The 27,066-nt window shown below is 40.6% G+C and overlaps 1 protein-coding gene across 3 annotated transcripts in view; it reads right to left on the reverse strand.

Annotated features, from left to right (window-relative positions):
- The window catches only part of LOC139689341 (synaptic vesicle glycoprotein 2A-like), a 48,028-nt gene extending 34,058 nt beyond the window's left edge, over positions 1–13,970 (reverse strand). Inside the window, exons 1-3 of one of the 3 annotated variants that reach the window (XM_071586432.1) lie at positions 13,556–13,970; positions 4,755–5,157; positions 1,396–1,543 (exon numbers count right to left, since the gene is read on the reverse strand). In XM_071586432.1, the coding sequence (XP_071442533.1) occupies positions 1,396–1,543; positions 4,755–5,090 (484 nt within the window). In that variant the 5' untranslated portion in view covers positions 5,091–5,157; positions 13,556–13,970. Of the gene's footprint in view, positions 1–1,395; positions 1,544–4,754; positions 5,158–6,126; positions 8,134–8,541; positions 9,304–13,555 lie in introns of those variants that run through there. The other 2 variants (XM_071586427.1, XM_071586439.1) reach the window with 2 other exon arrangements.
- Between the last annotated feature and the right edge of the window lie 13,096 nt (positions 13,971–27,066).

Here is a 27,066-nt window from a genome sequence, read left to right on the forward strand (position 1 = left end):
TCAAGTCATGGAAAAGCTACTGGCAAAAGTGTGTCGATGGTCAAGAGATGTACTTTGAAGAATTTTGTAGGCATTGTAGCAATACCTGAAATAAATCTATTTATTCAAAACTTTTCCCGATACTTTTTGTACAAACCTTGTATCATTATTTTATTTTCATCATCAGTAATAATATTACCGTACCTGGTTTGAGTGGCATTGAACTTCACTCTGCATTCATTAAATTTGCTTTTCAAGACTTATTAATCTATTTTGAACTCCTCCCTGCTGTTAGTCTATTCACTCATGATTTTCAACAACTCTCCTCCAGCCCTTCTTGTATTTCTGTTCACTTTATTCCTTATTCATTTATAATATTTTTGCCCATCCTTTGTTCTTGTACCTTCCTTTGAAATCTTGGGCTTTCATCTCTCCTCTGTAAGGGCCAGTACTTCACTTATAAAACCCAATTTCCTTAAGATGTGCATGTCTTCAGAAAGCTTCCTTTACAGTTTTCACTATGCCACTTTTCAGATTAGGCAAAATATCGTGTTTCTCCGTTGTTCCTTGACCTTCCAGTTCTTGCTCTGTCTACAACCACAAGTGAAACATATTCAGTCCATCTTCAGCTGCTCAAGTAAGTTAACTTTCACTAGGTATTCGTGGAATTTAGGTCATTTATGATATTTAATTAGTATTAGTACAGGAAGTTCAGCTACTGTCTTGTGGTGCCTGGTTTTAAATCCTAGGTGAACCGTTGGTACGGCTGCATCTGGTGTGTGATTTTCTGATTACCAAACCTTCATGAAAAACCAAATGATGGCACAGGGAAAGAGGCTGGCTCCTCCCCTAACCTGTATTTTTGAACTTCACACACTTCAAGACTAATTTCAAGGTAACAACCATATTCCATTTTAAAAACCAACCTTTTATCTTGATTGCTGCAGTGTGTAAATTTACTGTCATCTTGTTGTGAATAGTAATTATAATCAGTAATGAAGCTCCATGGCATCAATAAAATCAAGAATTAATAATAATTATATTCCTGAAACTAATTTTGAATACCTGCTGTCACTCAAATATAAAATTATGCACTCCAAGGTAGAATTGTGATCCTTAAATTAAGACGATGAGTTTCAAATTTTAATGATTTTCAACTTCCTTTGTAGGATATTAGGTTGTTAAATTATTTTTGTTTATGAATGTAAATACCCCATCTTTAAAGATTTTCTGGATCTAGCACTGCCATCTACATATCGACAGCAGAGACTAATATGTATCATGCATCATAAATGACATTCCAGTATGTGAAATGAATTGTGGTCACAATTTGTGTCTCATTTTTGTATATATTAAGTTGCTGCAAATGAAACATTTATTGAAATTATGCTCCACAATACGAGTATGATGACTCACCAAGCCATCCCTTTCGAGGTTCCTCAATACAAAATTCCACCTCAGCCGAGGGGACGGCCAATGGCACCACATGTATCTCAACGGCATCGGCAGCAAGACCAAGGCCAACCAATGCCATCACCCGACACTGAAACCATCCTGAGCCAGACTGAAAAAAAAGGAGCAAAGATAAAAATTTGATAGTGCAGAAATTTGTTTTCGAGAATAATTTTTCACTTGCTATAGGTTGAAATTTGTGGACAGTCATTTTTAAATTACTGATATGCACACTTTTTAAATGTTGGAATTAATTATCTTGGCACACCCAAGGTTTCAATACATTGTCATCATCTTCAGTTGTCTAAATATATGCGATAATACATCATTTGAAAATTTCAAGATGTAAAAGTTGGCAGAGAGATGGTTAATTTAGTTAGATTCTCAGATGATCAAGCAATAAATAGTGCATCAGACAGCCAAAGGGATTGCAGTTGAAAAATGCAGATGCTGGTCCAAATTTTATGAGCCTTCTAATTTATAATAAACTCCCAGCTGAGATTTTGACCCATAAAAGAGTGGCTGCATTTGAAGTCAATCTGATAAGGTTCTTGAAATTAAAAATGTTAATATAGTGGCTGATTTTATCATTAATAATGCCACATATGTGTCTAGTATCCACAGTATATATTTTGTTACTTTCCCCAGACATGTCCTATATCAAGTGAAACAGTTGTTTCAACTTGATCGCTGGACAAATAAAATTTATTATTATTAAAATGTTATTATTCAGTAGTTTACAGGAACAATTGACATATGGCATTGGATTTTAGGATAAACCACAGGAAAACAAAAGTAATAAAGTAATGAGAATATGTAAAAGTAGGAGAGATAAGTTGAACATTAAAGCAGGATGAAATAAACTTAGAGGGGATGGAATGGTTAATCTATTTGGGTGGCATTTTGGGAGTAAATTTTGGGGTATAAAAGTGTGGAAATTAGGGGAAGACTTAGGCAAAAGAGGCATTTGCAGATGAAGAAGAGAGCAGATGAGGGTAATGTTGATTTAAGATTGGAAGAAAAGGCAAGTTAAAACTTTTAATGTGGAGCATAGTACTTTATGGATGTATGAGATCTGATCCTTTGTGGCAAGAGTATGAATGTATACTGGAGACTTCTTGAGATGTAGATGTGGCAGGGAATGGAGAAAAGAAGTTGTGACAAGAGAGGGAGACAAAATTCGAAATATTAAATAGGATGAGCAAGAGAGGAAGTCGTTCTGGGGAAAGTAAAAAAATGCAGAAGAAGGGATATGGAGCGAAATATTAATATGTAGAATAGGTTGTTAGAAGTTGTGATAAAAGGGAGGATATTAGACAAGTGACGTAGAGAGTGTTTTCATTGGAAACATGAAGGCATGGCAGAAGTTGAAATTATATTGCCGTAGGTACAATATTTATTCATCCAAAACTCTCAGGATTTTCGAAATGTACAGCACAAGTTTATATTTTGATAGAAGGGTCGGCGGCATAGAAGAACATGGGCTTGAATATCTCCGATTAGGACATGATGCAAAACTGCTCTTTTTCTTGAGGAGAAAAATATTAAAATGGGGATTCAATTCATTTTTCATTAATGCCATCACTTGTTGCAGTGCCAACAACAAACAATCATAAATTACTCCTTGTTTGGATACTTTTTGGCAAGATACATAAATCATTTCACTTCACAATCCACTGACTTAGTCTAGAACGTATTTCATTTAGGGTCCAGGCAAAAGACCTATGTGCTCTAGATAGGCGGGTACCTAGAATTTAACTTCAAAGCTGACAGTCTTATAATTATTTTAATTGAAGGCAAATTCATAAAAAGAAATATTTTTTACTAGGATCAAGACTGAGCACTTTTTTTCATACAATGCTACTGACATCATTGTGATGAGGAAGTGACATCAGTACACTGTCACAACTGTAGTATTCCAAATTTGGTGCATAGTAGTTTTAACGGGGTGGTTACCCTTATGATAAAATATCACCAAAAATGAATACACAATAACATTGACTTTCTTATTTTTTTTTCTATCCAACCTTCCTCAATCTTCCTGGTTCCTATGTTGTCCCGATTACTTATTCCTAATAGTGCAGATTACTTTAGCAGTCATATGACCCATGCATTGACAGCCAATATTAAAGCTAGCTATATCCAAGAAAGCATGGAGTATGTACGAGTAAAAAAGTCAGTATATTATCTCCTGTGGTTACTTAAGATATAACACCTAGAGAAAATGTAATGTTCAAAATAGCTCTTTAAGTCCAGAAGGATTTATCTTTGGATCTTTGGCCATTAGCTACTGTACTTGGATACTTTCGTCCAAATCCCAATACCGCTGCAAATTAATTTGAAAAAAATAAGCAAAGGTAAAAAGTAAAATCATACTAGTAGTAGTAGTTATGAGGGGAGGTGACCAACAGCTGAGGTCATTTGTGCCATTAGGGATGGATGGGAAAGGATGAAGGGTGGAGAGAAAACTGGTATCAGCATTAGCCTAATCATTACAAAATGTGTCAAGGTTTCCACAAATTAAAGTCTCATCCAATGGATGAAGTACTCACTAAAAGAGATCTCCACAAAGAGCCTCAAGTACGGATTAGAACACCACTGAGAAAGATGTGTTGCCTCCAGGATTCGAACCTGGGACCACTGGGTGGGAAGCCAGTACCTTTGCCACAATACTATTCCAATTCCCCGAGCACAATATTTGATTCATCTTTTTACTTGATATAATAAAGGAGAACTTGAAATGATGGAGTGTCAGCCATTCCAAAGGAATCCTTTAATATATCTCAACCTTAACAAATCTCAATTTTTAAAAAATGCAGGAAATACAATGACAGTAATTTAATGATTTTAACAGTTATCACAGATGAAATAATTTTACACAAACAAGAGTTTCAAATGCTTGAGCATCATCTTTAAGTGATAAAGCTTTAAGCATCAAAACTCAGGGTCTTTGAAATTATTTTATCAGTTATATCTTTTTCAAATTTTTAGTTAAATCATGAAACTTTGAGAGAATACCAGAGAGTTTAGAAAGAATCTGTTTTATTTCCTATGACAGTAACTCTTTCAATTGAAAACAATTTTTTTTTAATTTGAAAAACGGAATTTTTGTTGAAATGGCAATACAATCTCATGACTGTTCTGAATTTAACAATTTTGAGTCCTTTCCGATGCAAAACCTTTCCACCCCAAAAGTTCTTCCAAAGACAATAATTATCTCCCAAAAAAGAAGTCCACAAAGAGGTCAGCTTCCCTCAACTTGAAAAACTTCTGGACAAATTTTGTAGCAATACTGTTTTGTACATTCCAGAAAGAAAACTTACCTGTCGGATGGCATCTTCATGGAATTGAGACAGTAAGGATCCCTCCGAGTCGATGCAGTCAGCAAGGTCATCATCCGGGGACCCACCACCAGCAACGGCAGCACCAGTCGACCCACTGCGACCTACCTCCTCCGTACCAGCGAAAGCCACCCGAACAGTCCTCGCTGGTGGCCCACCGGAGGCCGGGTGCTGGGCTGGTGCCTCCTCGGTGTACAGCAGGGAGGACATTGTTGCAGGCGACGAATCAGTTTGGTTTCTGGGTGGAACAAGGGCCGATTCCTCACCCTCCGATGTTTGTGACTTCCACAGAGTGGGCCCTGACAGGCCGAGAGGCATTCTGACGGTGTGTGAGGGAATGAGGAGGCTGAGGGAGGCACTCACCCCACGGGGAGTGCTGAGGAAGCTGGAAACAAGACAGGGAAAAGTTGTCATGAGCACATATATGTTTAGCAGAAGAAATATTCATGGTATGAAAGAATACATTCAAATAAATATCATGGTTGGCCCACCGGCAGAGTTGATACCAGGAATTGTGGTAAGACTCTAATGCTGGCATCTGGCTCAAGTAACGACAAATAAAACAAATAAAACCACAGTAATCAATCCAAAGGCTAGTTTGATAGGTGAGGGTAGAGATCACCCAGTAATGAAACACAAAGGCACATGAAATTAATAAATCAACAGGGCAATGTGTGAGGTCAATTCCTTATCCCTGTGCCCTCCATGGTTTTCCGGGAAAACATGGAACCAGAATAATATCACACAGCTTGGGTGAAGCTCAGGGTAACTAGAGGCATCACCTGGAATTGAACCTGGGCCCTCTGGTCAGTAGCACAGTACTCATATTACCCACTGTACTACTCCTCTACATTCAAGTAACAATGACAGTTAAACAAATTAAATATTAAAAAAATATGAATAAAGATACTGTTCACTACTGATGGCAAATTAGATTTCCTCAAACAAAGTCAATTTGAGTTGCTTCTGCGTGATGTGACTGTCATTATATTTTGCGTATAACCAAATGCCAGCATAAGTGAAATAAGGGTTGTTTGCTACACTACGTGCAAATCACTTCATTAGGATCAATACTTTCCACTATTCAGGTTTTTTTTAACATTTAATATGGCGAACTACCCTAATTAATGAAAATGGTATATTCTCGTCAACTAAATGAATCTTTGCCCATTTAAAAAATTATTTTTTTTTTTAATTTTCGTACTCCTGCATTATTATTAAGTGTAACTGGTGGGCAAACTCAAGACAATTTTGAGACATGCAATTACTCCTTGTTATATCAACATGAATTTAAATACACATGCACTCGAAAAAGGGTTAATAGGGGCTAAGTGTCTCGCTAACGTCTACTTACTTGCACTACCTTAGCTATTATCATTTTGGTGAGCTGTCTAGGAACTATTTTCACACACCAGAACTCAGAATGTGCATTACTTTATAAGGTGACTGGACTATGGACCAGGCAGTTTGATTTTCTTGATAATTTTCTAAGTCAATCTGTAGAGACTTTGAATCATTGTTGAATTTTAAACACTTTGCAATTCAACACTTCAATCTCTTCCCTCTAAATAAGCTAAATATGTCACAGCTTGATATCTGAATCTATCTAGAATATTACAGGCATTATGTCTAATGACTAAATGGAAGTGACCTTAGAAATCCTTATATATTACAGGATTCGATTAACCTAAGAATATATCTTCAATGTGTTCCTTATAAGGAAAAATATGTACAGTGTATAATAGTATAATGATGTGTTTAGTTACTCTAGTGTCTGAAGTAGCATAACTTAATTTTATTTTGCTCAAACTGTGCTGAATGTTGATGCTAAATTAACGACGGATTAGCATTAAAATTCTAAGAAATTATGGAAATATTAATGATAACATTCCTTAGATTATATTGTGGTTGAATTTGCAAGTTAGTTGATTATAAAACAAATGATCCTCAGTTCCTCCAAGTGAGTAATTCAATGTCAAGTCTCAATTTATATCTTCTGTAAATCATTCTGGACAAAGTATCTATTATTGAATGCATTCCCAGAGATGATTCAACTTTGAGCCGATGGTGTACTCATTGAATCATGAGAGCGAAGATAAAAAAAAGGATTTCTGAAGCTACAAAGCCTATACTGACTGATACTGGACTGAAAATCTTCACAAATTGATCTTCCTCTCTGCTTTGGTATCTTTCAAGAGGCCACTGAACTATACCACGATTTTTTCAGTTCATAAATAGAGAAAGCTTAAATTATGCACTCAAATATGTTCACGAATAAAAATTCTTCAGAACACTGATTGCAATATATTTCACAGTCACCTTCTCCTTCGTAGCACTATGATAATTTTTCTCCAAATTCATTCTCGTAGTCAATTAGGTACGATACAATGATATTGGGTACACAGTACAATGAGCACAGACGGTAGTACATACGGCTAAGCTGAATGCAGTTACTGGTACGGCAACAATTTTGTTGGAATAGACAATAATTGCCACTGTCAATATTAACATGAAAATTCTGTCTGCTTGAGAAGCTTGCAGTGCAATCAACTTAAACCAATAGGGCTGAAGAACATTCAAATAACCATCAATACATAAAATTGTGATACGTTCTACCTGCTTCAAAAAATGTCTTCAATAAAGTAGTCAAATCATGGATTAATAATAATAATGAAATCTCTCGAAGTAAATAGTTGGGAGCATTGGGATGGAACTATTTAAGTAAGAAGGGACCATTTGGTCTCAATTTCGCCCAAATAAAGACCTCTATCTATCTATCTATCTAAGTAAACACACATGCCATTCTATTTGTGCTGTTGCCATTACACAAGTTATAATCAAAGGAATCCTATTATTGATCTCTTCAGGTATTTCCAATGTCGGCCAAATGACCTGAAAATCTGTCACATAATTTGCATGAAGACTCAAATGTGAAGAATTTAGGGTCTCACGAGTAAAACTATAACGTAAAATGTAGTACTCAATATGGCTGAATCTATTTGAATGGGATGTATGAGTTAATGTGTTCCTTTTCCCAGTTATATAACGTTATTTTCTTCAAAGAGTGACTGATTGTGAAAAATGCACTCATCAATGAGGGCACAGGTTGTCGTTTGGCACTTGTTGCACTGGACATAACATTTCTCATGACCTTTACCAAATCCCATCAATCAACGCAAGGGCATGGCATAAATTGAAGGATTGTGATGGCAACGGGGCAATAATGTGGATGTGTGTGTGTGAATTGTTGTCAGTGACCCCAATCACCCCCATCTGGGTGTGTTTCTTTTTTTGGTGACGTGTAGACACTGGTTTGGCCTGAGTGGTCCTGGTGTCTTGTAAATCTAGAGATCCCCTTTATGTATTTAGGGTGAGAATCCCTTCCCACCCCTCCCCCTCCCGCACGCCCCTCCAACTAAACCCTGTCACAGTTGTGGTTAATTCAAAAATCCATGTTTATTCAACATTGGGAAAGAAAATCATTCGACTCAACCACACGTTAAAAATCCACTTCTCTCTCTCTCTCTTAATTTATAGTTCAGGGTGCTAATCATTTGAATCGTCAAGCCAGTGAACTAACTTACTGATGGACGAAATAACATTCTGGACAAAATTTAAAAAAAATTATTTTTTTTAAGCACGCGAGACTGGGTTCAAATCCCGCCTGAGTCAAAAACGATTATTTTCATGGGGTAGGGGGATGGAAGGGAAGAGAATATCACCACGCATTTGTTTTAGACCACCATCGCAATTAAACAAGCTTACTCACAGGAAACCATTGGCCAAGAGACCCTGAACTGTTAACAGAATGCGTCTCTTCAAATTTCCAAAACGAACGCACATCACTCCACTAGCAAAGGATAAACGTCCACAACAAAATAATCACCAGATTAAAACACTAATTCACATCATTAAACAATTTTTCCATCGGGACAGAGGCGATGATGATGATGTAAACATGCAGACGCATGCAATTACTACAACCTAAATGATTTTTTAGTACTTCAAGAAGCTTCCTCCTAATTGTGAACGTCGCTTCTATACGCCACTTCAGAGAAGAAAAAAAATGAATCACAGATATCTATTCATCCGTCAGGTGATGATGATTCTAGCACACGACTCTCCCCCTCCACATGAAAAAAAGGAAGGGATCTACCGCAATTGGTCGACTGGAGAGGGTTGTCCTCAAAATATCCCTGGCCTCACTGGTTATGTGTGATATTGCTGCGTGGATTTAACTGAATGGCGATATCGTATGTTTAACGTTGTCGTTGGCAACCATTATGGCGGTCAGGTATTTTTTTTTTAAAGGGAGGTTCGGACGCGTGCAGGTGAGATATATAGGCGATAGGATACGAATCTTTGTGTGTGTATGTGCGTGCGGAAGCAAAACAACACTCCCTGTTGTCAGAGAAGGAAACCTATATTCGTCTAGAGGTAGATGGACAACACTCTTTGTACTGTCGAGGGCACCACTGTCTCTCGCTAAAACCCTGAAGCGCGCGAGTCAATTGACAGACTGTACGTCGTCGTAGACCACCTATGGGGGGAGGGAGTGGGGAGAGATGAAAAAAATAAACCAACCCCGAAGGCACGTGACCAAACATGAGAGGGTGGAAAGGGTGGAGGGGAGGGAGGGAGAGAGAGTGAAAGAAAGACTACTGGTCCCTTTCTATCCGCCACCCAACCCCCCATAAGATACCAAAATCCCATCCCGGTCACAATTGCGGTTAATACAAATAAATTCGTTGGTATCCACCACGATGAAAAGAGAGAGGGTGAATAGATTATTTTCACGAGTTGGATCAATTTTCAAATTCTCTTCTGATTTGTGCTTTGAATATCGCTATTCGTTTGCTACCTCCCGAACCCTTGTGTATTTATGTATATGAGGAAATGAGGGTGGTGGAGAAAAATAAAATAAAAGAATGTATAGAAGAAATATCGTACGGAAAATTTTTCTTCTTTGAATTTTTGATCGAACTTTACTCTCGCGAAAGGGATGCGTTGGGAGTTCATTTCGCAAGTCTAACATATGAAAGTCTCAACCAGCGTGAAAACACGAATATTTTCGAAGCTGTGTTCGGTTTCGGATAAATCCCCGTCAGTTTCCCTACCCTCTCTTACCACGAGAGCTGAGTGGTGGTGTGTACCCAAAATTTGCATCCATTCTCCCTCCGATAAGATATAGAACGGTGTCAAGGGTTAAACCTTGTGGAAATGGTATCTGAGATGAATTTGGGGGAAAACATTGACAGATTTCAGTAGATTTTCCGAGGGATTCGATTAATTTAAATCACACACAGATGGTTTCTAAAAGATGCTCACAAAAAATTGTGATTTGAAAACCGATCGTTTCGCATTGAAGTTAGCTGATGAAATGTAAATAAATATTTTTCCAATTCCTCCTCGTGTTATTTTTTTTTAAGGGTTAAGGGTACCAGAGGGTACATCCCTTTTAGATGATTTATCCTCTCCCCCTACCATCTTCGCATGCTCCATCAAATATCAACTGAGTTCGTCAAATATGAATTGGCGTGAATTTGTTAGTTTTGCATATGGGTTTATTCTATTTTACAAGTGATGACCTAACACCCTCCGCCACACACCCTTGCGGGTTATTACGTAGGTGTAGAAGTGTTCATCTCCCTCCTACCGAAGTGAACACTTTAAATTCCCATATATCGTGTTTTATTTTCTGGCCGTTATATTTTTTTTCTCGATCGCACGCGCGCAGGACCCACCAGGGGAGAGGAATAGAGGAGAGGGCGTTGCGTCGTTAAAGGGGGCGGGGGGGGTGGAGAGGGGATGGGAGAGGAGATACACTCGATTGGAGAGATCCCCCGTGTCTAGTCCCGTTTCCCCAATCAACTCTCAGGGTCGCGTGGATCCCTAAGAGCACGGCGCGTGCCGGGTTGGTTGGCGCCATGCGCCTCAACCGCCGCAAACGGCACTCTTTGGGGATTAAACGATTAAAGGGAGAGGAGGAGAATGAGAGAGAGAAAAAAAAAGAAGTAAAAAAAATAAGAGTTTAGGAATTGACGATCAAGGCCGGAGATGCCGTCGGGATTCCGAGAGAGAGAAAAAAAGGGATAGGAGCGAAACACTGTTGGGTTATCCTTGAGTCCTGAAAAAAAATCGTAAGGGTCAACGTGTGTTATTTTCATTCGGGAGGTTGTTTAAAATATTGTTATAATAATATATAATAATACAAATATATGACATAAAACAATGATGAATAAATTAAATTTTTAATAAATAAAATAATTGATGAATAAATAATAAAAAATAGCTAAATAGGGGAGGTTACGAGAGACGGAAATCGAACCGACGACCATTCCCGGAAAGAGAAACATCTTTCAATCGGAGAGGAGATGGAGTGTGCGGAGGAAGGGTGGACGGGGGGTGGAGTAGGAGTGAAGGGGGAGGAGGAGAAAAAGGGGTTGTAAAGGGGGGGGGGCGGGAGGGAGTGTGGATGGAGAAAGAGAAATTCAATCGATCGCCCAAAGGTGGGAGTGAGAACTGGCTACGCGAATCGCAGCGCCTCTACCGCGTGGAGAGATAAACTCCCCCATCCCCTTCTTCCCCTTTCTCTTTCTTTATCTCCCACCCTCCCACTCCATAGATCTGCCATCCCATCCTATCTCTCTCTCTCTCTCTCCCTCTCTCTCTCTCTCCCCAGAAGGGATTGGAATGGTCACGAATAAGTCAATGGGAACAGGAGGGAGAGATAGAGAGAAAGAGCGCCATTCTTTGGATTCGCCCCGGGAAATCGATCCCCTGGTGGCGAAGTTGGATGAAAAAGGGGAAGAGAGGAGGGGGAGGGTTTCCGGTGGCACACGACCCCTTGGAAAAAGGGAGGGAAGAGCTCTCTCTATTTTTCTCCAGGATTTCCGCTGAGAGGGAGGAGAAAGAAGAGGGAAACCCGCCGCTTCCCCCTTCCGCGAACCCTTCATCGCCAAATCCGCCCCTCCCGCGATATTAAGGGACCGTCCCCACCCCCTCTCTATCTCTCTCGCCCTCCCTCTATCCCCCTTCCCTCCGTCCTCCGGCCAGGATGCGTTGAATTGCGGAGAGGGGGTGGGTGCTGAACCCAGCACCAACCAACACCTAGAGACGGGGATCAGGAGCACCAAAGAGGAAAAGGGTTCTCGAGACACGATGACTCCTGATGCCGTTCAGTTGTTCGCACGTACTCTCGCGCGCGCGCGCCCATAAAAACGTGTTAACGAGGGTGTGGGGGGAGGGTAAGTGTAGAAAGGGGGTCGCTTAAACCCCCCCCCCTCCTCCTCCTTTCCCCCCTATTCCCTTTGAGATAGGGGGCCATCGCGACGGCGAGGAGGGGCACGTAGACACCCGTGTTACGCACGCCTCCGGAGACGGGGCGACGCCGCCCTCCTTGAGTACCATGGGGTGGGAGATAGTGGGAGTAGGGACACCCCATCAGGGGCGTGATCCAGCCGAACGTACCAAAGAGGAGCGGGAAACAGGGGGGGGGAGGTTAGAGATAGAGAATGAGAAATATGAGAGTGGAGAGGTTGGTGATGATTTTGGTGCAGAGCGAGATCACTAAATGGAAGAAGGGGTGAGGGAGGACATGGTGTGATGGAGGTAGGGGAGAAACAAAACGCGCGTAGCACGAGGTTTTCATTTTTTCCACCCCTTTTTCAACCACCACGCACGTGAAAAATGGTGCTCTCTCCAAAGGAGACCGGGAAAGATATTCCTTTTTTCCTCCACAGACCGAATATACGAGATGAGTACAGATCTCACTCGCCCTCAATGGAGGCACCTCTACCCTTTCCCCCCTTAGGTAGGACGCGTGAAATTATGACGTAAAAAGGTCCAGGGATCGACCAATTCCCCCCCTTTCCCTTCCCCCTCCCCCCTTCCCCATAGTATCACCTGCTGTCTCAACTTAAATTTACGACGCGCGGTTCGACACGAAGGGTGTTCATCACTCGCGAGATACGAACCAGTTAGGCACCCTGGCGATCGAATACTAATCCTTAATCCCACGAAAACACACACACACACATTAGAGCACCCCTTCTACCATATCTCCAAAAACCCTTTCTCTTCATCATCATCATCAGTACTATTATATTTTCCAAGCGTGATCACACGTCCGGCACGGCGATGATGGGTCTCCTTCATCTCCGGATGCTGTGCGGATTCCTACACCCCCCCCTCCCACTCACACATCGGGGGAAGAAAAGAGAGAGAAGGAGGGGATGTATCCCTAATCTGAACGGTCCAGAGACCCTTAAGGTTGAAGGCTATCGGTATGGTGGATCCTCCATTTCTGAAATAATAATTATCTTCCACCATCATTTCCCATAAATGCTTCGTCCTCTTTTTCTCTCTCTCCCTTCCCTTCATCCGTCCCTCTCTCACTCTCGCTAGTCTTCCACCACGTTTCTCCTCTCCACTCGACAGGAATCGGGGGTTGTGTCAGAGGGCAAAGTGGGGTGGAGGGGGTAGGTTGTGTTTAGAGGGCGCACGCAACCGTACAGGGCGCGCAAGTCCTACGGCGTGTTGGACAATGCGAGAGACGACGTACGGTAATATTTTTTTATGGTTGAGTACTGAGACACTTGGGATAGAACTCCGAAATCACCAGAACAGACGGGTGCTTCTCCATGACCTCCATCAATCGCTCTAGCGCGCTTAACACACAGAGAGACACACACACACACGCACGTGTGAAACACGAACACAATCAAGAAGATAACGCACTAGTCTTGTCGAATTTTACTTTCACCTCCCTCCGTCTCATTTACCTTCATCTTGAGCACCCACGAAGGGACTTGGACGGCGGAGTGTTTAAAAGTCGAGGACGTGCCCGAGATTGGTAAGTTGTCTCGGGGTTGGTGATGGTATCGGTCTGGGTAGCTGGGAAGACTCTCTCTCCCCGACTGTGCGCCTTCTTCCTGTTCCGAAACCTCTCCTCCTCCTACTCCCTCCTCAAGAGAAGAACCCCTGCTTTCCTCCTTTGACCTCCTCCCCCTTCGCTCACTCTCCCTTTTCTTCACCGCTACCTCTCTCTCTCTCTCTATCCCTCTCTCTTTTCTCTTCCCCCGACTGATATCGGTTGTTGCGGAGAACGGGAGGGCGAGGAGGAGGGCGGCGGCGACGTCACACACACGTTATCACACGCAACCCCAGCGCCGCCCCGGCCGTAGCTGTCGCCTTAGTCGGCCGCGTTGTGTGTGTCGATTGATCCGGGAGAATCGGCGACGCCCCGCCAGGGCGCAGCACCGCCAAGCACGGGAGGGTGGGGGGGGGGGTGGAGGGGAGAGGGGTGTGTGTGTGTGTGAATAGGGGGGGGAGGGAGGAGGAGGAAGAAGAAGAGAGGAAGGTAGGTTGGGGGGGGGGAGGGATGACTGAAGATGGGGAGGAGGGTGATTTTTCGAGAGGGGATGGGTTGGGGGAGAAAGAGAATTGGCGCGCGTGTGCGTGCATGTGCGTTTGTGAACGTTTGCGTCCCTTGTGGTCCACTGCATCTATCTCGCCAACGCATCGCGCAAAAACACTCACGCACACCTTGCGTGCATTCGTATTTTATGCGCCCACTTCGGAGTTTTCGGAAAAAACTGACGAAGACGGCGGAGACCGCCGAAACGCATTGTGTGAGAGTTTCCTCTTCAAAGTTTTTTTTTTAAACTCTTATTATTTCATAACCGACACTTCGTTCATGCATAGCGCACCGCGAAAACGCGCGCATACGTAAATGTATACGTCTCGTTTTACTCTTCAAATTTCGTCGGCGACTGACGAAGGTGGCCAAGACCGCGGAGGGACATGAATGAAAATTTGTGTGAATATACTTTATTTTGCCTTTTTTCTATCTTTTAATCATCGGTTGTATTTGATTCGTTAATGAATTAATCAAAATACACACACGTACAAACTGAAGCTCCGTACAGCCTTAGGAAACTGACGAAGGTCGCAGGACCGCGGAAGCACATACATTTGAACATTTTTTGTGATTCTTTCCAAGTATTTTACAAAATTTTGTCAGCTTCATATAACGCGTTCACGCAGTAACTAAAACACAAACTCATGCACTCGTATGTATCCTAAGTGCTCTGTACTCTACATACTCTGAAGAAGGCGGAAGGACCGACCAAACGTATTAGTGAAAAGCTCTTTGACTCTCTAAATTACATTTTTCTTAAATTTTATGAGTTGGTTTGCATTTTTTTACATATTTTGCGTCACCCTGCCCCAGCGTTTTTTCGAGTTTGCGTTGACATAGTATGTGTCAATAAGGAAGGAGACCGGCAGAAGTTTGGTCCATTGGGTACCAGTGAATAATTTGGTGGAATTGGAATTTGTAAGAGACAGGGACAAGATCAAGTGGAGAGGAACCTGGAACGTCGACATTACCTATAAGCACTAGAAAAAGAAGGCGACAAAGGGTCCACAATATAACATCCATCCATTCGAAGTGAAACGCACTTCACTCCAAGTACTCTTCACATAGCCCTCCTAGTAGGTATTGAGAAAAGTACGTACTGCCTCCTCCGGAATTCGAACCCAGACCGTCGGAGAGGGAAGAAGGAGGTACAACAGTCAACGGAAAAGGCTGGGTGCGTTATTTCATTTAAATTTGAAAGAATATAACCTGTGAGTTTGTCATGTTTTTTCCGCGTATTATTTCCTCTCCTTCATTTATTTACATATAATGTTGGAGGAACAGGAGAATGTTGGAAAAGCGGCGAAAAAGAGTTGGCAACCTTGATTAACGTTCATTCGAGAGGTAGAAAGCATGCAGAGCTAAAGCATGCGATATTACAATATGCACTATAGGGTTTAAGGATTGTTGAAGATATATATATATACATTCAAACATGAAATCCCGCCAAAAGGCGAACAAATACTCATTTATATAGAAACAGATTTAAGGAAAAGGGATAGGAACACACACAAAGGACGAACACAGGAGAGGTGGGGAAGAGGAAATCAAGCAGATCACGAATGTAAAAATATTTCATATATAAAACCATAAACACAGTAATCAACCCGAAGGTCGGTTTAGTAGGTGATGGTAGAGATCACCCAGTACTAAGCCCTATACGGCGTGTGAAAATTCACACATCAGGGTATGGGGGCCATTTCCTTTCCCTGTGCCGGTTATGGTTCCCCAGGAAGACCTGGTACCCGAAAAATTACTTCAGCTTGGATGGAGCTGCAGGTGCCCAGAGTGCCCGGGAATCGAACCCGGGACCCTCCGGTCAGCAGTCCAACGCTCTACCCCCTGGACTACCGCGACCTATTTCATATATATATATATATATATATATATATATATATATATATATATATATATATATATATATATATATATATATATATATTCATAATATTTCTCCTGTCCATCATCGGTTCGTGGGATTATATCAGAGGTGGTTTCCCGTTGCCTTCCTCAATAGTGTTTTTAACGTGGTACCATCACTCAATGGCCGCCCCACTGGGGTCAGACGCCATTGCAGCCGCCTCACAGAGGAAGTGGACTACCTACCTGAAGTCCGGCTCCTAACCTTCGACCTATCTGGCATGGGTGACCCTACCAGGAGCAATTACCATTGCTCCCACCAACACAGTTATAGGTGTCATTGGAACGCACAAGCCCTTCCACCACGTCAAGGTTGTAGTCCATGGGGTGGGATCCATGAGGAAGGAGGAATCCAACGGATGCAGGGAAGATGGATGCTGAGCATTTGGATTGGCAAAAGGAAATTGAAGACTGTGATAGAGGGGAGAATGTTAAGCAAACGAGGAAGGGACAGGAATGGGATAGGGATATTGGACAGAATGATGGGAGGAGGTATTTGGAATTGAAGAGAAGCTTATTGTAATGTTAGATGCTGGGTTGTGTTTCGTTGGTGAGAGATTGAAATTGTCACTGTACCGTTAGCTCGTGTCCATCAGAAACCTACCTAAACCGGCTAATTGCCGATAATAATATCAATACATAATGTGTACCACATAATTGAGTTATTGTGTTTATGCATAAAATGAAGAAAATACAAAATGTATGCATAAAATTTTTCTTGTATGTATTTATGACAAATTACAAAGAAACTGCGGGGGATGCCACAACAGTAACTTTTAACGGAGCCATCCAGTATTACGCATTTCAATGCTACAATTTCAAACGAGTGTGAAAATCATTCGCCTTGCCCGGGATTCGAACCAGGATCCCTCAATGTCCGGTCCAGTGCTTTAGCCAGTTAAGCTATCGGGGCGTTCCCTTAAACTCCGAAATTTTGGAATTTTTTTGGCAACTTCGACTCGATAGCTCAACTGGCTAAAGCACTCGACCGGAAATCGAGGGATCCGGTTAAGGCGAATGATTTTTACACTCTGAAACTGTATGTATCTATTTATTATTATTTTCACTCTACATATATCCACAAGTAATACACGTATCGTTAAGTGTATGTATACGCAAACACACATATACATCTAATTACTAACTAACACCAAAAAAGACGAACACAAGGTGAGTGGGATAGGTGGAAAGGTGCGCATTCCAAGGAGAAAAACTTTCCTGGAATCGTAATCGGACCTCAAATTTTACTGAACAATACTGTAGGTAATTATGCTACTAAAGGAGACGTAAAATACTCCTGAAATATTCAGGGGTTTTACTTTATCAAATACTATATATCTGTATGTCTATGGCGTGTCCCCTCTTGCTGGCTCTAGCCTCTGTAATATATGTGAGTCTGTCAATGAATAGGTTCATGAATTAAGGGAAATTACTATGTTAAAAGAACCTGATGCCGCAAACAAGGAAGCAGTTCATTGAAGCGTTCGTGTGGAGCACGGATGAGAGACTTGGAACTTTTAAAAGTTGAACTAAGGAAGAATAGAAGGAGCCTATGAAACATGGTGAGGGAGAAGAGAATGATGAAGATTGAATGGACAGAAAATGTGATAGGAACTGGGAAGTGCAAAAGAGAAGAGCTGAATAGGAAATGACTCTATTTGGAGAGAACTCTACGACGAAGAGAACTACAAATGGATTGGGCGCACCTTGCGGGGAAATGAATTATTTACGAACATAACTAAAGCGAAAACTGAATGGGATATCACATATAAGAAGACGAATGGACAATTGGAACGAGGACAATTTTGAGAAGGGCGTAAAATAGAGGAGCTATCATGGGGTGAGAAGGGATTAACATCACTAAATAGAGAAGAACTCATGGAGTATGTCCAATAAATACGCGAACTGAGGCCATAAAAAACTTTATTTTGCAAAATTTAGTCTACATCGATTTTGTCTCCTCCAAAGTATTCACTATTCGTTGCTATGCACTTATTCCATCTTCGTTTCCACTGTTTAAAGCACCCTTGGAATTCCTCGCCAGTTAGGCTTTTCAGTTCTCTCGTCGTTTCTTGTTTTATTGGGTCTACATCTTCCCAGTGATGTCTCCTCATCACATTTTTGCATTTTGGGAATAGGAAAAAGTCGCAGGGGGCGAGGTCTGGCGAATAGGGAGGATGATCAAGGACGGTGATTGATTATTTTGCCAGAAATTGGCGAAAAATCAATGCTGGATGTGCAGGTGCATTGTCACGGTGAAGGATCCATCCATCGCCTTGAGTCAAATTTGGTCGCACACGACGCACGAGATCTCTCAAACGCTTGAGAACTGTATGATAGAACTCAAGAATTTACTGTTTGTCCTTCAGGAAAAACTACATGATGAGCAACACCCTCGACATCAAAGAAAACCAGGAGCATTACTTTGATTTTCAATCGGCTTTTTCTTGATTTTTGGGGTGATTTTATCCACTTGAAAACGGCATTATTGCCATTAAAAGCGGCCAAATTTATAGTAATTTCTTGATAATTTTTACCGCAGTTAACCAAAAACTTGTTGTTGATTCGTTGCTCCATGATTTCGTCAATTTCCATTTTCGACAAACATTAAAAACAAGGACAACAGAAACTAACATAAATGGCATCATGCGTACAGCTCGACAATCCGCCAAACACAGACATCTCATTGGGTCTCAGACAACTGGCGCCGCTAGTGGCAACTATCGCCGCCTATAGTCCGCGTCATGGCCGCCGGATTGCACCAGTTCGCGTAATTATTGGACAGAACTCGTGTGTATATGTATATATATGTGTGTGTGTGTGTGTGTGTATATACATATATAATATATATATGTATATATATATATTATATATATATAAACATTAGTACGGCACAATAGAACATAAAAATATAAATAGAAAACACGCAGAAAGACACTCAAATTTCAAAACGTTTAAGCTTTAGGGCTTCTCTGAGGCTTTGTTCAGGTCAGACTAGCTAAGAAAAAGGCCTCAGAGAGGCAAAAAAGCTTAAACTTTCTGAAATTTGGGTGTTCGAGTACTTTTACATGCTTTCTACGCACGAGTGAATATCGTATGGTGCTCTTTTCTGAAATCCAAATGTTATATAGCTCTCGTGAATGCTTCTACACAATTAATAATCCCTGTATAGTCTCGGTAGTCCAGGGGTAGAGTGTTGTACTACTGACCGGAGGGCCCGGGTTCGATTCCCAGGCAAGCCTATCTGGGCACCTGCAACTTCACCCAATCTAGTGATTTTTCGGGTACCAGATCTTCCTGAGAAACCATAACCGTCATAATCACAGGAAAAGGAACTGGCCCCCCTACCCTAATATGTGAATTTCACCCGCCGTCGGGCTTAGTACTGGGCGAAACTCTATAACGACCCACCAAATCGACCTTCGCGTTGATTACTGTGTTTATATATATGCATACCCGTCCTCGTTATGCCCGTCCCGTTCATCGCCCAAATCCTCTGTTTTCCTGATTCTGGTGGTCGGTACACCGAAATATTACATATACATATATATATATATATAATATATATATATATATATATATATATATATATATACATATATATATATATATATACACAGTACATATACATATATATATATATATATATATTTATAACTTATGTGAAAGTCTCGCGGATGTGAATAATAATGTATATGAAGTAAGCACTAGCGAACAAAGACAAAAACACAGAATACACAAGTTTCTTTTCTTTTTTTGTGTTTCTGTCTTTGTTTGCTAGTGCTAACTTCATATACATTATATGCATACAAACATATACATACATGTATATATATATATATATATATATATATATATATATATATATATATATATATATATATATACATGTATATATATATATATACATATATATATATTTTTATACGTATACATGAGTATGCATATAAATGTACATATTTATACACACACACACATCCGCGTACCTAAACACAAGCACACACACCCTTGTGCCCTTGTTCTCTCCCGCCAGCTGCCTGTCCCCTCGAGAGGGTGTCGGTGGCGAGTCGCTCTTCTCGGGAATGAGGAAGGTTTGAAAATAACAGAGCGGCGGCGGCGGACAGAAGTGCGGAGGAGAATGTGACGTCAAAATTTCGCCTGGCCGTCCGTCTCCTGACTCACATGGTCTCCCCCTCAAACCCCGCCGCCGTCGAGGACACCCCTCGTCGCCGACGGCGGGCCGCTCCAAATCCCCTCCACCCTCCCTCCCTTTATCAACCCCTGTTTCCCCCCCCATTCCCACTCCTCTCCCACGGGCAAAAAAAACCCCGAAAAAGACGGAAGCATCAGCGAGTCCCGAGCCAACAATCCCAATTATGCGCGCCTCGCTCTCTCTCTTCACCCTTTCTACCCCCTCTCTCTCTCTCCCCCTCCTCTTTCCACCGCCCCACTCCCACAAACACACATTGGGAAGAGACTCGAAGCGCGAAAACCGTCGCTCCCTTCGCTTCGCCCCTCCACACCACCAACCCCCTACCCCCACCCCATTCCCGACTATTTTTTTTCCCTGCGGTTTGTTTTCGTTGAAGCACTCTCCCCCTCGCTCGCCCCGTCGACAAATGCGTCCACGTTTTGTCTCCTTCCCCCCCCTTTGTCTTGAGGGCCCGCCACACCACATCTATCTGTTCGTTCCCCTTTCAACATCACCTAGTGGGGGGTGGGCGGGGATACCTAGGATATTGGAGACTGGTGGGAAGTGGAATGATATCGTTGGACAGGTTGAAATGATATTCATTTTTGAATTTATTAAAGAGACATATTTCAATTGCTTCGTGAAACCCTTTAACGATCATTATGGGAAATAAACAACCAGAAATACCTTTCAATTTGAAGTCGTTTCGTAATACGCCAATAACCTGGCTGCATGATGCCGGCGAATAATGGGGCTAAAAAAATAATTGCCACTATTTTAGACCACATTTCTTTTTAAAGGGCTTTTTTTCGAAAACGAGACCATATATATATATATATATATATATATATATATATATATATATATACACATACATATATATAACACTTTTTGAAAGTCTCACGGACGTGAATAATAATGTGTAACACTTAGCACTTAGTAATACATATATATATAACACTTTTTGAAAGTCTCACGGACGTGAATAATAATGTATATCACTTAGCACTAGTGGACACAGACAAAAACACAGAAACACACAAAAAAGAGACTCACTATTTTTCGAATTTTCGGTGGTAATTTCCTTTATAAAGGTGGCCACGACCACCTTTATCAAGGAAATGTGTTTTTTTCTGTATCTACAGGTGCTTAGTGTTATATATATATATATATATATATATATATATATATATATATATATATATATATATATATGTAGAAATATAGATATTTATTTATTCACGTGCGTGTATATATATATTTATTTATATATTCACATGGATGTATGTACAGATAAGGAAAATGGATAGGAACACATAAAAGCGAACACAGGAGCGGTGAGGAAGGCGGAATCGAGCAGATCACAAGTGCAAAAATATTTCCTTATATATAGTATATACAGAGAGAGGGAGAGGAAAAGCAGCATTCTCATGGTGGAGGGATTTCATGGCAGGTACGTTGAGTAAGTCTGTTAGGAAGAGATCATTGAAAACTCTGATGAGTGGCTTTGTACGACGCGGAAACATGATCATTGAAGTCGGATGATAGGAGTAGATTGGAGGCTTTAGATATGTGGGTGCGGAGATGGATGGAAAATATCAAGTGGACGGAAAGGAAAAAAAATGAGGAAATGATAGGATGTAGGAGGTGTTAGGTGGTGGAGGAGAAGTGATTGTTGGGATAATTTATAAGGAGACAGAAAAACTGAATGCAGAGCGTATTGATTGGCGATTGGATGTTGAAAACTGTGATAGAGGGGAGAATGTTAGGCAAACGAGGAAGGGGCAGACATAGGATAGGAATGTTGGACGGAATGAAGAGAGAAAGGAAATGAAGACGGGTTTATTGTAAGAGCGCAAAATCTCATAGAGTCGGATGTCCGGTGGTGTTTAGTCTGGGGAGGCATGGAAACGTATCTTTGTACAATTGTATGGTCTTAGTAACCATCCAAAACCCAATTTAAACGATAGGATTCCGATAATACTAAAAATGATTATTTATGAGCGTATGATGTATATAAACATAAAATAGACTTCATTTTTACAAAGTTCTCATTTTAAAGCAAACACTTAAAATTTTTGCTTCAACCCTCATTAATAATTAATTGCATTGGAGTTAAACAAATTGGAGCATTGGATAACCCCAAATGAAAGTCGTTTTGAGATCATTATCAGTTCTGAGTGCACTAAAACATAATGAAACTTGAAATGCAATTAATAAATATCAATAAAAATGTGCCGAATACATAAACATAATTCAATGTAAAATTATCATATTTTTCACTTTATCCATATTTTAAAAGTCCTGCTAATTAAGTTTTTAAACTTTTATTATTAAATCGTTTTTTAAAAGTTTTGAGTACTCGGAGATTTTTTACAAATAGAAAGAGTAATGGAAAAATAAGGGGAAAACATACTTGTTTGATTCTTCCTAAATTTAATGATTTACAAAGTTGTATCATACAATTGGGTTAAATAACAATTTTACAACTATGTGACAGAAGGAACAGTTTTTGGCTACACAGAGAAATTGTATATTAACTTCCTCTTTTTATAACATCCGGCAAGACATTAAATAATTCTTGTCCCAAAAATGTGTAATTACATATATATATATATATATATATATATATATATATATATATATATATATATATATATATAAACACAGATGTAGATTTTTAAACCATAGAGGCACAAAGAAAGGACACTCACAAAATGTTGTTTGACGTTTCGACGGCTCGGCCGTCGTCTTCAATATATATATATATATATATATATATATATATATATATATATATATATATATATATATATATATATATATATATATATATATATATATATATATATATATATATATATATATATAGATGATTTCGTCGACGTAACACGGAAGTGCCGAATAACAAATTGGACAGCAACAAACAATATAGAAACACATAAAAAGATCACTCACACGTTATTTCTTGATCATTTCGACGGAATTCTGCTCCGTCTTCATCGGAAGATAGAGAAGTAATGACTTTCATTAAGTAATGACAGTCATTACTTCTCTATCTTCCGATGAAGACGGAGCAGAATTCCGTCGAAATGATCAAGAAATAACGTGTGAGTGATCTTTTTATGTGTTTCTATATTGTTTGTTGCTGTCCAATTTATTATATATATATACACACACACACACAGGGTGCGGCATAACTTCCTTTTTTAAGGGGCTTTTGCTTCACCGAAAAGGAAGTTATGTTGCCGCATCCTGAATATACAGTATATATGTTTATATTCCCACGAGAACGGTATTCTGAAGATGACGGCCTGTCCTTGGTAATATCGCGCGCACATGCACAGATAGGTACATACATGCATACATACATACATAAAAATGTATACATAAACTCACTTAAATTTTGGTGGGAATAAATTATTAATCCAACCAAACCAAGTTAGAGTTAGTTTACTTGCTTTGTTTTCAGTCACCTACATCACAGTTTGCAATGAAATTCAATCAGGGCAAATAGACTAAAGACTTTTGTTTTTCGGATAAAGGGATGCAGTTTATATACGTAGACACAAGGAACGGTTTCTCCCGTTGGTAACCATGGTAACGATAGTAACCTTTTATAGCATTCGAGAGAGAGAGAGAAAACATGCGGATTTCGACATGGCGTGCCTCACAGAGGGGCGTTTGCGCTATCTGCTCACGACGAACTCTTCCCCCTCTCACCCCCTCCCCCAACCCCTGACTATACATCCACAGACACAAACACACACATAAACACACAGACCCCCCCCGGGAAGGGAGGTGGAGAGGCAGAGAGAGAAAAAGAGAGAGGGAGAGGAAGAGAATTATCCGAGGTGGCGGTGTGCGGGAGAGGATTCGCAAGGGAGGGAGGGAGGGAGGGTATTCCAAAGGATCTCTTTTCGCGCTGTCCCCTTTTCCTCTCTCTCTCTCTCTATTCCCACTCTCCACTTCCCTCCCCTTCCACGCGTCCTCCCCTCTCGTCCGCATCGGACGAATGAGGATGCCGCCGATTCAGCGACGGGGATAGCCTCGCCAACCGTTTCGGATGAATGAATTCCGCCACGGGGGCCCACGAGTGGATAAGCCGATGGCGACGGGGCTTTCTTTTTTATTTTCAGAGAGCCTGAAGCGAGTGAAGAGCAAGTGTACGTATATCGAGTTTTCTACTCCCTTCCCTTCCTCCCCCGTAATCCACGTTTCGTTCCGTCGAGCATAATGTGCCGTGGATCGATGTCAATGTCCCCTTACCCCCCCTAGCCATCTTCCCCCCCCCCATCCCCCGTACCCGTCTGCTCCCCGCATTCGTCGTAATTACTCAATCCAGCGGATGAACGGTGGTCGCGGAGGGTGGAAAAAATAAAAAAATAGCTCACACTCTCAACCATAGAAGATCCAAACCACCAACCAGCATCTCGTTTCGACGCAGGTCTCATTCCACGACGCGCTCTCTCTTACCATCCGCTCGTCGTCTCACTCGCGACATAACCATGTTTTCTTTTTTTTTATGTTTCTTCTTTTTAAACACGTGCCGAGTACGTTTGTGCCATACGGAAACGACCTCCCGTAGGTTGGTTCGGGTTATTCTTTAAGTCGCGTTTAGGGGGATACTCATAGCTACAGCAATGAGAGGAAAAGTATATAAAAAGTCAATGGCAAAGTTTTCTTTCCAAGTATATCTTTGTACTTATCACGCTGATTGCTCTGTTTGGCAATAGACTACAGAATTATATGTTAAACACTTATTACCAGAGCATATATTGAGCAAAAGTTGTTTGTGAATTCAGTAGTGTGTGTATGTATACATATTAAGAAATATATGTAAATAAATAAACACAGTAATCAACCCGAAGGTCGATTTAGTAGGTGACGGTAGAGTCCAACCGGTACTAAGCCCTATACGGCATGTGAAATTCACACATCAGGGTAGGGGGGCTAGTTCCTTTCCCTATGCTGGTTATGGTTTCTCAGGAAGATCTGGTATCCGAAAACTCACATAGCTTAGGTGGAACTGCAGGTGCCCAGAGACTTGCCCGGGAATCGAACCGGGCCCAACGGTTAGCAGTCAAATGCTCTACCCCCAGTCTACCGCGACCCAATAATAAATAAACGTAGATAAATAAATACATACATGTATATATTTATATATACATATATGAGATACATACATATATATGTTAACTTGAAGAATGCCTCTGAGAAGGCCGAAAGCTCGAACTATTTACCGTGAGTGTCCTTTTAAATGTTGCTATTCTATTTGTGTTCTATTGTGCCGTGCCATTATTGTGCCCCTCGAGTCAGTTTTTCCGTACAATCGTTATATATATATATATATATATATATATATATATATATATATATATATATATATATATATATATATATATATATATATATATATATATATGTTTCGTAGACGTAACACGGAAGTGCATTACAATTCGGAAGCGAATAGTACATTACACAGTAAAAAACAATATAGAAACACAAAAAAATATCACTCACACGTTATTTCTTCATAATTTCGACGGAATTCTACTCCGTCTTCATCGGAAGATAGAGTGGTAATGACTGCTACAGCAATGAGAGGAAAAGTATATAAAAAGCCAATGGCAAAGTTTTCTTACTATGTATATATATACTATGTATATATATATATATATATATATATATATATATATATATATACATAGTAATCAACCCTAAGGTCGGTTTGGTAGGTGATGGTAGAGTTCACCCAGCATTGAGCCCGATGGCGTGTGGCTGGGAACTTGGTCGTTGAGGCAGGTGGATAAGTTGATATTGTCGGACTTTCGCAATGTGTTAGTGGAGAAGAATGAAGAAAATGAATTGAACAAGAAGGAAAAACCATGCATGAAGTTTCAGGTACGATATGAAGGGAAATGAAGAGATAGCTATTTGAAGAAATTAGAAGACGGCAGGACAAGTTGCTGCAGGAGATTATATTGAGAGAGGTAGAGAGATATGATGAATATAGTGATATGGAAGGGAGAATGCTGGGAAAGAGATTTAGGGGGAGGAATATGCGAGGCAGAATAGGCATTTCGGATGCAAGATGTGGGAGCATGCAGATCTTAGGACTGAGTTATTGTAATGTGTATGTATAGCGTCTAAGAATATTTTGTGTCAATATTAGTTCAAGTGGAGTAAAAAAAAGTGAAAACTAGATAACTTGTTAAGGTCTACAGACTTGGTTGTCACTTGATGGAAATTATAAGCATAACGTTGTATTAATTTCCATACATAAATCGCGATTTTATTATCAAAAAACTTTATTTCACAATCCAGTTTAAAAAAATACACTATCATCAACTTCGACTGTACACCTTGAGCCATTTTTGTGTTCGTTCTTCTAAAGCAGAGGCCCAAATACTAGCGAGGAGGGTTTTCGTAGTAATTTTCCACACCTATTGATAGTATACGTTCATAAATTTCAACATTTACGCGCGAAAAGCTCCTCTTTGTTGTGACGCGCCTGGCGCCGAAACCGTTTGATGCGGGTTTACCATTGTTACGTGTGGAAGAGGGGATAGGAAGAAATGCGCACCAATGTCTTCAGCCATCACAACAATTTAGCAACAGCGAATAACCAATGAAACGATGGGACTTTAATTATGTTTAGCACACAGAGAAAAAATATATTAAGCTCAGTGATATGCAAATGCCATAGTTCAAAAGGTGTGAGCATTCGCAAGGCGTCACTAGTTTAGCCAAGGACGGCG

Source organism: Hetaerina americana, unplaced genomic scaffold, assembly GCF_022747635.1.
Source record: "Hetaerina americana unplaced genomic scaffold, ioHetAmer1.1.p SCAF_1, whole genome shotgun sequence".
NCBI lineage: Eukaryota > Metazoa > Arthropoda > Insecta > Odonata > Calopterygidae > Hetaerina > Hetaerina americana.